This window comes from Cariama cristata, unplaced genomic scaffold (assembly GCF_000690535.1).
Source record: "Cariama cristata isolate BGI_N322 unplaced genomic scaffold, ASM69053v1 scaffold43067, whole genome shotgun sequence".
NCBI lineage: Eukaryota > Metazoa > Chordata > Aves > Cariamiformes > Cariamidae > Cariama > Cariama cristata.
The window spans coordinates 26,684-41,941 of NW_009626779.1; the positions used below are offsets into that span (position 1 = coordinate 26,684).

A 15,258-nucleotide genomic window follows, 5' to 3' on the forward strand; every position below is an offset into this window, starting at 1 on the left:
ACAATTAGATTATATCTGTAATGCTTGTGAAAAAGCAGATGAAGCACCTATTCAAAACATGCAGCTGAACATATAATTAATCAGTGATTTTGCAAACAGGCGTGTTATTCTTTTGATACGTTGTTGTCAAGATATTCAAATCGAGACTATTTTTTCTGAAATGTGCAGTAACAACAACTGATGTTTGCAGATGAGAGATGTAATTGGAGCAGCTACAGCAGGACAGAACTACTACCGTTCCTGTATGGACAACACTGTCTCCTATATGAACACTTACTCTATTCCAAAAGTGGTCCAAAATCGTGTTCGAACCTGGTATGAATACACATGGGACTCTCAGGGAATGCTGGGTAAGGCTTTCCAATTCCAGTTACGTAGCAACTCCAACGGAGAGCAGTTGTATAGGTACAGATATAGGGTGAAATTCACGTTTTTTCCTTTTCTGAATTGCATGCAAGAAGTGAGAGGAGTGTATTCAATTCACTTGAGAAAAGAAAAAAACTCCAAAGCAGTATGACCCTTACTACTTCACAAATTCTATTCATTCATATAATGTTCTGGTTATAACTTTAGACAAGATATGTAAGCTAAAAGACAACATCTTAGTAAAAGCGTATTAGCAGCTTCCTCATTTAAACTCATAAATACTAGAATAGCTCCATGAAGTTATTTTTCTGTACAATGCTCATTTTTATGGACATTCTTTCATTCTTCCTTTATATTTTCTAACTAACAGTTTGCTTTTTTTTTCTTTTACAGATGAGTCAGAATTACTGGAGCAGATGCCAACCAAAATGCAATTAGCCGTTGCAATTGATGTGAACTTTGCCATTGTCAATAAAGTTGACTTATTCAAAGCAAGTAGTTTTACAGGGCAATGCAGAAATGTGTGGTATTACTGAGACAGAAACCTTGTTTTGTGCATCTTGCAACACTTAAGAACATGTTTGTTAATATGCAAGGCAAAATGGGTCTAAGAAATATCTCCATTAATGGAGACATGTCAAGACAAGTGCCTGCCTTTGAATTTTTTGTGTCAAAGCAGAGATTTTAAAAAAAGCAAATGAGATTAAGACATATTCCTGTTATATCAACATAGTAAAGCTGATGTTACAGTCAGACTGGAAGTGATTTCAAAGTATAACTAAACACGCAAGGCTCAGACATAGAAGAATGTAATTTTTAATACAGTCCACCTTGCTGTATACCGCCTAGGTCTGCCTGAGAGATCATGAATGCTGTACGTTCTGCCAACATAACTGTGATGTAGCGAATGCTACTTTTTAGTAACTTTGTGCAAAGGAGCTTTCTCTTTATTATCATGATAGTTTTCCAGAGATACAATTTAAATGTGGTACTTAACATTGGCTTTCTGACACCAAAAACGAGGAAACACTGCATTTTTAGAAGGAGTCTTGACGTACAGTAACCTTAACACTAGTTCGTTTGTTTAGGATAACTGCAAGAAATCACGGTATCTCTATATAAACTTCATATAACTGCATGGTTTCTGGCATATTTGCTGAAGACATAGAACTCATAGATTCAACATTTGACATGATCTGATTTTTTTCTCTGGATCAGTAAAAAAAATTCATATAAAAGACCCACAAAATTCTGAACATATCACTGAGCTTCCATAGCAAATTTAGATGTGCAGAGCTTACTTTGTAAAAAATGAAGAGATGTTCAACCAAAAGAGAACTTTATAAGTATTTAAATGATAATTCTTTCAGTCTTCTCTCTGCTCTAAAAGCTGATCCTTGTGATGTTTTGAGTTTGCATTCCACTTATGAATCCCTGGATCATTCATGTATTGCTGGTTTTGCTGCCCAGTGCAAGCACTGATAGTCATTTGTGCTACTGAATTAACAGAGCAATCAATTCTAACTATTTTAACAGGGGTGCGATACCCAGATGATATATGACATGCTGCTAAGGTTGAAATCCATTGTGTATTTACCTGGTGACTTTGTCTGCAAAAAGGTGAGCTTTGTTGTCTCTTTCAGATAATAATTATAGTATGTATTTTAGAAAAAGAGTTCAGATATCGGTCAACAGTGTCCTTTAAATAAAGTTAATCCTGAGTGAATTAGATAGCATAAAAGTAATTAAGGTACTCTGTGTAGTAATAACAAATGTGCTCTCAAATTTCAGCCTAGAACAAGACAATATGGATTTTATTACTTACATTATCAAACATAAAACTATAGTAATATGGGAAAGTATTTAACATAAATATGGCTTATCTAATGATACACCATGAAGTTTTAATATGGAGAAAGCTTGATTTTTTTACACATAGATACATACAAACCTAGCTTGCAGATCTCAATTTATGATGCTTTGCATGTGCTTCATTTGTGTATTCAGAAACTCTTAAGCGGAATTATCCAAGAATGTAGAAAATAGACCGCATCCCATACCACTCCTTACAGCAAGATCTGATCTTGCTCTGCCTTCACTCACAGCTCTGAGCCACCTCCAGACTTCCAGCTGAACGCTGTCACACATGTCATACACATGGCCCTTGGCAAATGCATCTACCTTCTCTTGGCATTTTGGCTCAAACATGGCCTTACAGTAACACAGGTAGATAGCTCAGCTTCTGACCAAGGCAGCCCAAGTCTCTTTTTCAGAAGGCATGTAAACATACTCATAGGCACTGTAGGATGTGAAAGATGTTAAAGCATAGGGGGGACGAAGTATCAGTACTGTTACTGTTCTGGCAAGTGAGGGCGGGGGATGAAGTATCAGTACTTCAGTTCTGGCAAGTGACCCACAGTTCATAGCACACCAAGAAGTGACCATCAGAACCCCTTAACTGGTCTTCAGCAGTTCTGGTCCAGCATGCTCACTAAAATCCTGCTCCCTCCAAGAGTTAAGCATATGATCCCAAATGCTGAGTTAGTCCCACTGACTCCACACTGTAGGAAGTTAAACATTTGTGAATGCACTGAAGGATCAGGTATGTCCCTTCAACCCCAGAATTATTGTTGGCTAGGAAGAGTGGAAGAGTAGTTTGGTACATTTGCTTGTAAAACACACAGCATGAAAGGGTCTTCGACTGCAGCTGGGACCCTGCCACAAGACAGATAATAAATGACAGTCACGGATTCAAGGTCTTGATACTGCAGTCAGATGCAAACAGTTCTCAACAAGGATGGATTATGAGAAATTGGAGTATCAATTTATTCCAGCTTGAGTCAGAGCTAAAAGGCCTCTCACTTGTATAGATCTACTATGTGGCCAACCACCATAGTAATCCTATTAATGCTGTAACACGTAGTAGGGAATAAAACCCTGTTGGAATTACTTCTTGCTTGGATGTACGTTGGACTCATCGTACTTCACTGAGGAGGCTCTACACACAGACTTGGAGAAGCAAGTGAAGGGTTAGGAAGTGCAAGCCCTACGTTTTCAGTCCTGGCTTTGTTGCCGTTGCCTATTCACTTTTAAAATGAAATTGCTGCTTTGCCTCAGTTACTCCAGCTGCACAAGTGGAAAAGTAGTTATTTGCCTACCTTACTGAGACGTTGTGAGGACTTTTATGATTATGTTTCTGAAGTCCATTATATTACTCCCGTTTCCCTGCTTTTTACTGTATATACTGATGTCACACCTTTGAATCCTAGTAGGTCATGTGGAGGATAATAAATAAACCAATAATCTCTTAAACCATCCAGTGATTACATAAAAGTTGACAAAGTTTTGAATGATTGTTTATTATTATCACCCTTTTAAGTTAGGTAAGCAATGATTAGAAGTAATAATAGTGTAAAAACTGAACCTTTTTAGACCATGAAGCATAGGCTCTTTTGCATTTCTCTGTTATTAAATACACTGCTGTGGTACTTTAGTTTCCACCGGAACAGTTGATGCAAATGACTGCTACAATCCTACAATCCTGATTATTATCTAGTCTTCTTTTTCCAAGCTGGCCTGGATGGTCTTTCTCCTGTTCAAATATTGTCCCACATCACAATTAGAACTGCCAAAGTCAGTCCTTGCGCTTGTGCTCAGTGCTAGGAAAACATTTATTTCTCCATAATACCAGTAAACCTGTTTAAGAGAGAGTGAAAAAACATTTAAAGAAGAGTCTTGTCAGATTATTCTAACAAAAAAACACTGCCCTGCTAAAACATGTTTATGTGTTTGTGTGTTTGGGTGCCCAGGGCGAGATTGGCAGAGAGATGTACATCATCAAACAGGGTGAAGTCCAAGTCCTTGGAGGCCCTGATGGTACAAAAGTCCTGGTTACGCTCAGAGCAGGAGCTGTATTTGGGGAGATCAGGTAGGTCCATCATTATTTTTACCGTATTCTTTAGAAGTAGTCAGATAATCAGTGGTTGTTTAATTTCTCTGTGGTGCGCATGACAGCTACCATGGGGAGGCTAGAAAGCGGGTAGGATCAACCGAGAGGACACTGGGCAAGGAGATGCAAGTAAGTGACGGAAAATCTAAGTAAAGTATCTGAGACTAATCTGGCAAGATCTGAGACCAGTGTTTTGGGCAGTGTACACAGAGATATACAGACAAATTTCGCCTTCAGCATTTAAACAATTTAACTCATCTTCCTGTTCCGAGGTCTGAAATACAGCAGGACCAAATGCATTCTATTGCCTGTATAGTGAGACCTGGTGCCCTTACACAGCAGATTTTAAAAATTATAATTAATTTCTAACAAAAGAGATTAAAAAATCTAAAATAGCAAATAAAACTAGCTCATTTAGGAGCTGAAGTAGGGAGTAAGTTGCCAAAAATCAGGCATCCGCATTTGAAAATGTATTTGTTTAAGAGCACATAAAACAAGAAAAAGGCTGACAGACCAGATTTTTGGATCTGAGTTTATCTGGAGGAGAAAATTTTTCTGTGGTAGCTACAAATGTTTTTTATATTCTCCACATGGTTGCTATGCAAAATCCATTAACTGTTATGTGCCATGCTCCCCAATTAGCCAACCAAGTGGTAGATTTTAAGCACTGCATCCCCTGCTGAGGTTGGCCTGAAGAAAAGTAATAAAATACATGTGCTGCTGCATGTGATAAACTGGATCCTTGATTTCTTCCAGCTGCCTTCCTCTTACTGTTAATCCTCTTGCTGGTAGCTTTAATCTGCCTTTTGAAAAGTGGTAATCAGCTCTGTGCCAGGTTTACATTTATCTTTTACTTGTGTCTCCCTTTGTAGTAGGGGAAACATTCCTGTTTATCCAGTGATGTGCGTACAGAACTTGCTTAGACATCAAGTGGAAAAACCCTGATATATCCCATAGATACAGATGTTTTTCATTGAGTGGAAAAGTGACATTATATCAGCTCTTTGAGAGAAGGTTATTTGAAAGGTATTTCTCTGTCTGACAATATTACACCTGAGCAAAGCTTCAAAACAAAATGCTGTATTGTAAGTTATGTGGAAAGGCTGAGAATGCACTGGGTTTCAGTAAGGGCTGAGTAATGAAAAGAAAAAAGAAAAAGCTACAGCAGCCTAGATATGTAACACGCACAGAGTTTTCAATTATTTTAGTCTTGTATTTGGAATGGGGACTTTAGTATTTAAACTGAGAAACGATAATGATTGGTTTTAAAACAAGGAAGGGATTTTCAAAATTTTGATCTAACACAGGTGAGCACCTGTTTCCATGAGAGAACTACACAATGGCCTTTAAAGATGCGTTTCTCAATATGTGTTACTCTTTACATAATTGCCAATACGGCCAGTAAAACCCTCAGCAATGCTATAACCCTACGCTTCTAGTCTTGTTTTATTCATCATTGACCTACTGCGGCAGAAATCCCTTCAGACACATGTAATTTGCATATCAATGTCAGGCAGTGGATAAACTTGAGGCAAAAAGACACAGACATAGCAACTGGCAGATATCTCCAAAATTGAAGAAAAGTAAAGACATGAAGCACTAAGTGTAACAGTAGAGATCTATCCTCTTCCTTGTGGCAAAGTATTAGAAAATAACGAGTTTGTATAGTGCCTTTCTATACAAGTTTTGTCAAGGTCTTATGAATACTGTATAGCAGAAGCAAATGAAAAAAAATATTCTTTAATGGAGGAAGTACTGCTTCATTTAGCACATCCAGGTTTTCCCCTCAGTATTCATACCATGGTTATCACCTGATATCAGACAGATTTCCTTCTGATTTCAGATTCAAGATTTGTTTAAAGAAATATGTCAGCTTCATTCCGAGTGGTTTAACTACGTGATTTATAAGACTCTTGCTATTTAAGCTCACTCTGTTCAAAATGCATGTAAATAATGCTTAAAAAGTCTCTGAGGGCAAAGGAATTGAAGAAAACAAAAAATGCTTATTTCAAAAAGTTTCCCTGAATTATACTAGAAGACCAATGCAAGACTAATGTTCAAACACGTCCTTTGCCAATTTCATCCTTGAAAATTATTACAGAAACAGATTAAGTAATAGGAGTTGCCTTCCAATTAACATCTCACCCTCATTACTACTTTCCTATATAGATAGTATCAGTTTGGGGAAGCAAAATAATCTCAGAATCAGAGGCAAACAGATTGCTGCCTTAATGAGGGCCTGTCTGCATAGACAATTGAGAAAGAGAGAAATTCAGCTCTAACACAACACTTCATCAGCCCAGAGAAATTTACACTTTACGCCAGATGTCCTCATTCATCCATTTACTGATATTTCGCTAGAATCATTTCCCATCAGAAAATGGTAATTCTTGAAAAACTAAAATATTTCTCCATTGTATGTAAATTTTTGACAAGAAGATCTCCAAATGTTTGGTCTCAGCTTTAGCCTTTCAGCTGTTTTGTAACTTTAACTTTTATTAAAAAAATCAAAACTACAGGAAGTATTTAGCTTTGTGGAAGACTTCCCACAAAGTGGCAGCTGCTGCTTTTCAATGAGCTCTGCCTTTGGTGTTTGACATCCTGCTCAGAGGCAAGATCCAGATCTATTTCCCTTTTCTGACTTACCAGTTCTCTCCATATGCATATGGATGCTGAGCTGAGCCGCTGCAACCCTGCACATTCAGCTGATACACATGCCATTCCCTGGATCAGTTTGCTAAGTTCAATGAACAGCAGCTTCCTACAGAGATCAGTTATTTTAAAAAAAAAAGGATAAGCTGAGTCATCACTTTGACAACTTTATACCTTGAAATTAGATTTGCTAGCATAAGAATTCAAAAGCTATTGTCTCATACTAATATTACAGCATTTCAGGCTAACAACTGGAGTAAAAAATGTAAGGTAAAAAAAGCACATTTCTGTATTAATACAGACATTATCAAGAACTATTTCAAGAGAAATGTAGTTATTTTTAAAAATTTGGTCTATCATGTAACTCTTACCACACGAGCTAAAACAGATTCAATGATGAAGTCTGTAATGTTGTCCTTAGTCGAAGACGATTCTGTTTGAGCAAGGACTGCCTTACTTGTAAAATTCACCTCACATCATCACCATAATGAAAAAGCTGATCTTTTTAGTCCTAGTCTGCCTCAATAAAATGAGCTTTCTGTTAGGAAAGCCTGAAAATGATTGTTCAATGACTTGTTGAGAAGTGATTCATCAGAACTCAAAAGTTGTTTGCAATTTTCTTTAGCTGCTTTTCTTATTGTGCAAATAGTTTCATTCTATCTGAGGAATTGTACAGAATTGTTTAAAAAGAAGACGATATACTGCATTTTCAGCTTGAGTTCATATATTGATGGCTGTCTTGGGTTGCAGAAAAACACTGTGTGTGTATGTGTGTGTAAAAACGGCCTTGTACACACAGTTGTAGAGGTTTCTTACTATCCTTTATAAATCAAATTAATATATTATCTGTATGATCTAATATTTATTAATACATTCAATAAATATATTTAATACTAAACCAATATTTACATATCCTTGATTAATATTTTAGGTAAGTATTGATTCATGTTTTATGGGGTCCAGACTATCCTTTACTAATAACTTTTAAATTTAGAGATTACTAAATATTCTCTAAAAATATTAACTCACTGGGAAATATTTAAGGGACAAATTTTAGGGTAGATCTCCTTGAATACAGTGATAAAGCAACTTTAGTACTAAAAGCAAAATGCAACTTCTCTTGCTTACCACCACAGCTGAGAAGTGAAGTCTCTTCATTTCATTTGCTTAATGCAAGATGAACAATTTAATTTTTATTTGTACAACATCTAATTTTTATGTGGATATCCTTCCTATGGCCAACTGCTGCTTGCTAAACTGATCTAATCCCTTACTTTCAAAACAAAATAGACTTTTTTTTCCTGGCAGACACATTTGTAACTCTCAGCCTGAAAGACCTTCCTAATCCATATCATTCAACTTGCCAGCATTCAGCATTCAAATGTGAGATGTGGTATGTGAGAAAACTGAAAACCAGAGTCCCACAGAAGTCATTCACTCAGGAAAATTAAAATTCTTGGAGAATCATTCATTGTAAATAACTCTTTCAATAATAACGGACTTGTGCTGCTCTACTTCTGATGTAAATAATTTTCAACAATAAAATTGAGAAAATGCCAAGTTCACATGAGGACTAAAACAAATGCAGTCCTTGCAGTGGGTGTCTCTTGGGAGAAATGTCTCTATCTAGCAAGACTTTTCACAGTCCTTAGCATCTGCATATGCCTGACCAGCAGTGATAATCTGCCTTCCTGAGGCAAGAAGATATTTCCAATCCCAACTGTAAAGGGCCTTTACAGAACATCAGATAAAACAGTTTGGTATGTAAGTGAGCTTTATGATGAATTTAAAGGAGGACCACCAGCAAACAGATTCCTTGCTAGGGCAAGTAACAATGTGACTGATGATGTTTATTTCCATTCCAGCCTATTAGCTGCAGGTGGAGGAAATCGAAGGACTGCCGACGTGGTGGCCCATGGGTTTGCCAACCTTTTCATTCTGGACAAGAAAACACTCAATGAAATCTTGGTGCACTATCCTGACTCAGAAAAACTTCTCATGAAGAAAGCAAAGTATGTCCTAATAATTTTTAAATCACATTACTTAGCTGCAGAATGGACAGTTGTGGCTTCTAGACAGATTGGCATTCCTTTCTTGGAAGAGTAACAGATGTAAACACATTTGTATTTAGAGGTCAGATTTGCCCGGTAGTATCTAGTGGAAGTCGTGGTCTTGTCAGGGATTCCAAGGGTTGTGGAAACGTGGTAAGTAGAATGAAGTCTGAATGTGGTTGCCTTCTCTGTTGTATTTAAGGTAACAAAACAAATACAAGATACAGATGCATAGCAGGACTCCTTACGTAGTCAAGGAAGAAACTGCAGGACAGATATCGGTTAAGGAGTAGGTTTTCAAAGATGCAACCGAACACTCGCAATTAATTCTACAGAGATACCTTTCAATGCACCTACAGACTTGCACGCATTTCCAAAACCTTAAGCAGTAGTTAGGAACGGATTTAAAGTAAGTCCCGACAAGATGGAAGTACACAGATTAGAGAGGTGTGCATTATGTTCAAAAGGATTCTGAAATGGGATTTCAAACTCAAACTGCTTTTTATCTTGCTTTGGCTGTAGCTTGCTAGGATCACCATTTCCCCAGCTTTGAAAAGGCAAAATATTGTCAGATTTTGTCATAAAATGATGACAAAATTAGTACTTTGCTACCTTGTAAATGGTCCAAATACTTGCAACAGTTTGTCATTATTAGTATACTTCAGCGCTCTTACTGCTTTCAGCTGTTGCCTCGCATTGCTATCAAAGGTTGGAAGGTTGCTCCCAGACTTGAAATTCCACCAGAGAAGACTAAAATAGCAGAGGAGTGACATTTTGTTTAGTGGAAGTGCTAGCAGATGGTTACGTTCAGCATGTTTCAACAGCCCTGGTTGTCAAACAACAGTATCTTGAGAATCATCACGTCCCTGACAAACAAGGAACCTAGACACAGAATGGGCTGATTGCCCAATTTTCAAAACCAGCATCAACAGGTAGAAAGGTGGACCAAACCCACTGACTGCTGACCCCCAGCGTTTATCCTTCCTGACTTTTCTCCAGCTTCTTTCTAAACAGTTGTATGACCGTCATTACTTCTAATTCCTGTCTCTGTCCCACACTGCCGCCTTCTGCTTTCTTGCCCACCCTCATCATATCCTGCCAAGTCATTAAATTCTGCTTCCTCCAGATAGCCTTTCTCAATTGCAGGAGCTTAATCAACCATCCTTCCTATCTGCACTCCCATTTGAGCTCTAGGTATCAGACTAGACACAGGATATCCTGTTTAATTTTAAAGATATGCAGTACCTGCCCTGTGCTGGAGGCCATGTATTCTGCTCACCTGTCTAGGCATCCACTAATTCATCCAAAACTCCCGTGCTCTATGTATCATCAGCCATGTCTCTAGAAAAACTAGGCACCAACAGGAGATTCGTGCAGCATTTCGATAAAAGATTGCAGTTATGTTCAGTTTTGGAATCAAGTTATTTAGTTGTCCTGCCCTGGAAGGTTTATGTTAAGAGTTCTCTGTGGGGTTGCATTGGCCATACCATACCTTTAAAAGGCTCCTTGAAATAAACTCAAAGGATTTATTCAAGCAAGAAATTTGTTCTATCACCTGCCTGATAGTCACTGTATGGTCTTTATATAATAAACCTATGCAAGCTGCTGAAGTGTACTTTTTAACTTTATAAGACTTAAAAAAAAAGTAAAATCTTCAGTTTTGAAATTCCCAAAGTTACAAAATACAGGATGCTGAAGAAAATGACAGTATTATGGGATTTACTGTACTTCAGACTGCAAGTATAGTCCTTGTTCATAAAAAGCCTTAAGTCAGGGCTTTTGCAAGGACAGAAAAGTTGCCTTGAAAACTGTACAGTAACCTAACAGAAACTAAAGAAACAGTAACAGTAACCTAATAAAAGTAAAGCACGGGAACCCTCTGCTTTTCACTGGTTCCATCTATCTCAGAACTGTGAACTATTTTTACCCTCATTGTTCATTCTCACTTCTTGTCGTTATGGCTACAAATCAGTACAGCTACAGAGGGGTGTGAAAATCTAGTCTGCCACATGATTGGCAGTAATTTTTATATCTTCAGGGTGTTTTCTTCTATTGAAGAAGACCAAAAATAAGTACTGCTGTCTAACCTCACCTATGAGAGATAACCCACGCTGGAAGTCAGTTTGGTAAACCATTACTTCCACAAGCCTCAGGTGGACTCCCAATTGAGCGCTAAATGTGCTCTGAATTTGTATCCAGAAGGCCAGGTAAGAGACTGCAACCTCAGGTGTAAGGCATCCGTCCCCCTCCACACTACTCTTCACCTTACAAACTCTCACCTGCTTTGCCACACCTTAATTTGAGCCTGTGCGTGTTTATTCTCCAGGATATAGGTAAGCAACTCCAAATTTGAACTGCAGCCTCCAACTGTACCAGAGCCGAGGGTAAAACCCTTACCTTTTCCAGCTTTTCTCTTGCCATTGGACCCGGGACCAAAAAAAAAAACCACACCAACGAAAAACAATTGACTGGAAAAGTTGCCAGACTTTCATCCATGAATGTGACATTTTAGCCTTGCAGGAACTTTGCTTGGTTACACAGCACTGCTGTGTTTCTCATTCCTTCTCGTCTCCAGGGTGCTGCTGAAGACGAAGGGGAAACCTGCTCCAGGACCACCAGTGCAACAACCACGGGGCTTGGCCAGTCTCTTTGGGCAGAAAAAGGAAACTCCAAAATTGTTTAAAGCAATGGTTGGAGGAAAAGGAAGAGAAGGCCTTGCTAGGCTGCTGCAGCTCAAGAGAGAACAAGATGTTCAGGTAATGTTACAGAAAATAGAGTAGATTCTTCCAGGTGCCGAAAGATAGTGGGAGGGCTTGGGCAAACAGAGTAGATGAAAATGTAGCCTTACTACAATCAACAGCAAAAAATCCCAGTAGCTAAGATAAAATCACTGTACCTAATTTCTGTAAACACTAATTCCAAAATTTGGCTCAAATCTTCCCAACTCTGGACTCTATGCAGAGCAAAGCAAACAAAAGCAAGGAAAAAAGCAAGCAAACAAAAACCCTCAAAGAAAGTAAGGATAAAATAGACTTTACAAAGACCCTAAGGGCATCTGATCTTCTGATTTTATGTAAACAACAGTAAATACAGAAATACCCCAACACAGTAATCTGAGCCAGCTGACTCAAGCACATGGTGAACTTTCCAAGTCAAAGTCAGATTTCTGGTTGTCACAAATCCTGAAAACAAAATTTAAAGTGTAGCCCACACAGCTAAAACTGATTACATCTCTAATATATTGCACTTATGAGAAAACTGTTATTTTAGCTGATGAAAAATAATGCCCACATTATACTCTGTTCTGAGAAATGTTAATGTTAATAAGAACCTGCTCAGTTCTACGTATTTACCCAAAGGTGGCAGAATCCTTTTCTGTCTTTATAGCTGAAATGGCTGTTTTTATTTCTTTTTTAAATTTAAATAAAGAATTTTGCTTACGCAAATGACTACAACACTGTGATTGGAGCAGAAACATTCCTCAATTTAATGTGTATTTGTGAACTTGATAGCAAATAGGCTTGGCCAAGGAATTGGGGCACCAGGCAATATGTCAAGATTTACCTAACACTTTTTCTTTCTATGCTAGCGTAGGTACATAAAGGAAGGCGAGACCTAAGAAAGGGCTGCATGCCCGAAAACGTGCCTGTTTCATCCTGCTGTATTAACAACAAGCAGATACTATTACCATCCACAAGCTTTTCCTAGGTTTTATGGCGACATTCTGATTCTGAAATGGCATTTCATTTCATTTAGAAACCGATTTTCAGCATCTAAACACAAATTGATGTATGTTGCATACCATTAATCACGGTATCCATGCTATGCCTTTCCACTGCATATACAGAACAGAACTGCTTCCTGTATTTCTCCTGCAGCATTCGAAAACGTTTAACTTCTTGTTTCTAGGAAACTCAACCTGAAGCAGCGAATAAGCCTGAACAAGAGGAGGCGAAACCCGTGAAGCCCACGGCCCCATCTGCACCCCCTGTGGAAAAGGCAGAGCCGAATGCAGATGCTAAGCCTCAACCTGCAGTTATGCACAGAGTAACCTCTAAGGAGTCTCTGATCATCAGTATGTCTCCATCCCCCAGAGCAGGAGAAGGAGAGATCCTTAAAGTTGAAGTTATAGAGAAAAAAAAGAAATAGATGGTGCTTTGGGCTGTGGCCCCATCTATTCTCTTGCTGAATTCAGAGTGCTAGCGTGACTTTGCTTTTGGGTACAGACGATAAAAGTAGAGACTACTCAAGAGAAAAATCTACCCCAGCTCCTCTTCTTCTCTCCCTCCTTTCCTGACACAACTGGACAAATTCTTGATATACTTACCTCTTAACCTTGAGCCTGAAGACAGAACTTTTGGTGTAATAGGAACTAGAGCTGAGATTGTACGTCAGGACCACTTGTTTCTTGTTTGATCCATGCTCTCCCTTCTCTCTTACTCTGTCTTGTTCCTGCTTCTCCTCTTCCCTCTCCTGTTTATCCTTGCTTTCTTATTGCTGTTCCTGTTGCTCAGTTTCCTCTTAATTTTGGTATGTGTTTTTTTCTATTTTCTTCTCTGGTTTCCCATAGTTATCCTTTTTCTTGTTACTGCCCTACTGTTGCTGAGGTTACTTATGTTTCTCTTGATCCTTCTCTCTCCTTCCCTTATACTTCTCACCAGTGACTCGCTTTTGTGACCAGCGTGGCTCAGTGCAGAACGCTGTGATGCTGTGCGTTGGGATGTTTTAGCCTGGGACAGAAGGCTACAAAATGAAACCATAGTCAAAAAATAAAATCACAAAACCCGCAAGAGGGAAGCAGATTGCAGAATTATTGCCAGCCCTCTGAAAGCACCAGCATCTGCTGAAGTTGTCTTTGACTCGGGTGAATAAACAAGGTAAAGACTTAGATACCCTCATCCCCCCCACCCACCCCAGGGGTGACCTTTAATGATTTACACGCTTGATCTTCTCAAGAGGCTGGGCATTAATAACGCTCTCTGAGGAGCAGGCAGTTGATACTGGATAACTTTCTGAAGAATCTTGGTCTCTAAACTGGCCACTTCAAAAATAAAGACTATTTGACAAAAAGCAGGATTTACATTTTCTGGCACTGTGGTGTGTAGTTTCAACCAATGCTCCAGTTCACCTCCATCACAGACCTCGACTGATGGAGCAAAGTGATTCCCCTGCCTTCCCGGGGCTGAGCTACACCACACCTGTGAACTAAAGTAAATCCTTGGTGAGTGCCACAGTTGACAGGGACACAACTTCCTAACAAGGAGCTCCCACATTGTCCACCTTCTGCAGCGACTCATCACAGAAAGGGATACCATATTAAACAAAAGGCTGAAGCTGTCTTTTAAGCTTAATTCTCAATGACTTTTTTATCTTTCATAGGTTTGCACCTCCTCTCTCCCTATCCACTTTCAGTCCCCACTGGATAACAGTTTTGGGAACCAAAACCATGACACAGAGGCCAAGCCAAGAAAACATAAGGGCAGGCTTCACAGCTCCTAGCTGACCAGCCAACCAAGGCACCATGCCAAAATTAAACATTCACTTCGCAGGCTATATATGATCCTGTGGGCTATGCATTCTGTAGGCCTGTTCTTTAAAGTCTTTGAACTTATCTAATCACAGGCAAAGCTGGCAGCCCAACCAGAATCAGTGGGAGCTTTGCCTGAGTAAAAGCTGGATGATTGAGTTCCGTATGCTGTAAATTCCACACATCCTCTGACATGACCAAAAACCAAATCTCTTCCAAAAAGAAAGTTCTGCCACATTAGCAGTGAGGTCAAGATCAGACTGCTCCATGGGAAGAGCCATGTTTATTTGTATGTTACTTCTTATTTGATATGCAAGAAAAAAGGATGTCACAACAGAGGTAGAAAATGATAAGGTGCATCATGAAGAATTATTTGTCTATTGCACATCCAGGAATGTCTTAATACAATCTCAAAATTAGAAATATTGCAGAACTGCTTCACAAATGAGGCCTTCTATGAATAATAGTGATCTATGAATTCATTACAATAGAGGGTTCACTTTTTTTGAGAGAGAGAGAGTTGTCAAAATGTTATGGAAGGGAGGAAAAAGCCATAAAGTCCCATGTTTTAATATCTTTATGTCAATGAGTAAAGCTCGCTCTCATTACAAAAGATCCGATCCCCTCCTGCCTACACAAACGCTACCAGGTAACTTCAAACATTTTCACTGTTGGCATATTTAAGTTCATCAGTCACACACTGACATATATGA

The 15,258-nt window shown here is 38.7% G+C and overlaps 1 protein-coding gene across 1 annotated transcript in view; it reads left to right on the top strand.

The window, feature by feature from the left end:
* CNGB3 (cyclic nucleotide gated channel beta 3) overlaps positions 1-13,167 on the top strand; it is a gene marked incomplete at its 5' end in the record, with an annotated part of 33,760 nt that extends 20,593 nt beyond the window's left edge. The window contains 7 exons of the mRNA XM_009704152.1: positions 191-350; positions 760-857; positions 1,903-1,986; positions 4,176-4,294; positions 8,833-8,979; positions 11,594-11,774; positions 12,928-13,167. Coding sequence (XP_009702454.1) covers positions 191-350; positions 760-857; positions 1,903-1,986; positions 4,176-4,294; positions 8,833-8,979; positions 11,594-11,774; positions 12,928-13,167 — 1,029 coding nt within the window. The remainder of the gene's footprint in view (positions 1-190; positions 351-759; positions 858-1,902; positions 1,987-4,175; positions 4,295-8,832; positions 8,980-11,593; positions 11,775-12,927) is intronic.
* Positions 13,168-15,258: the final 2,091 nt, after the last annotated feature.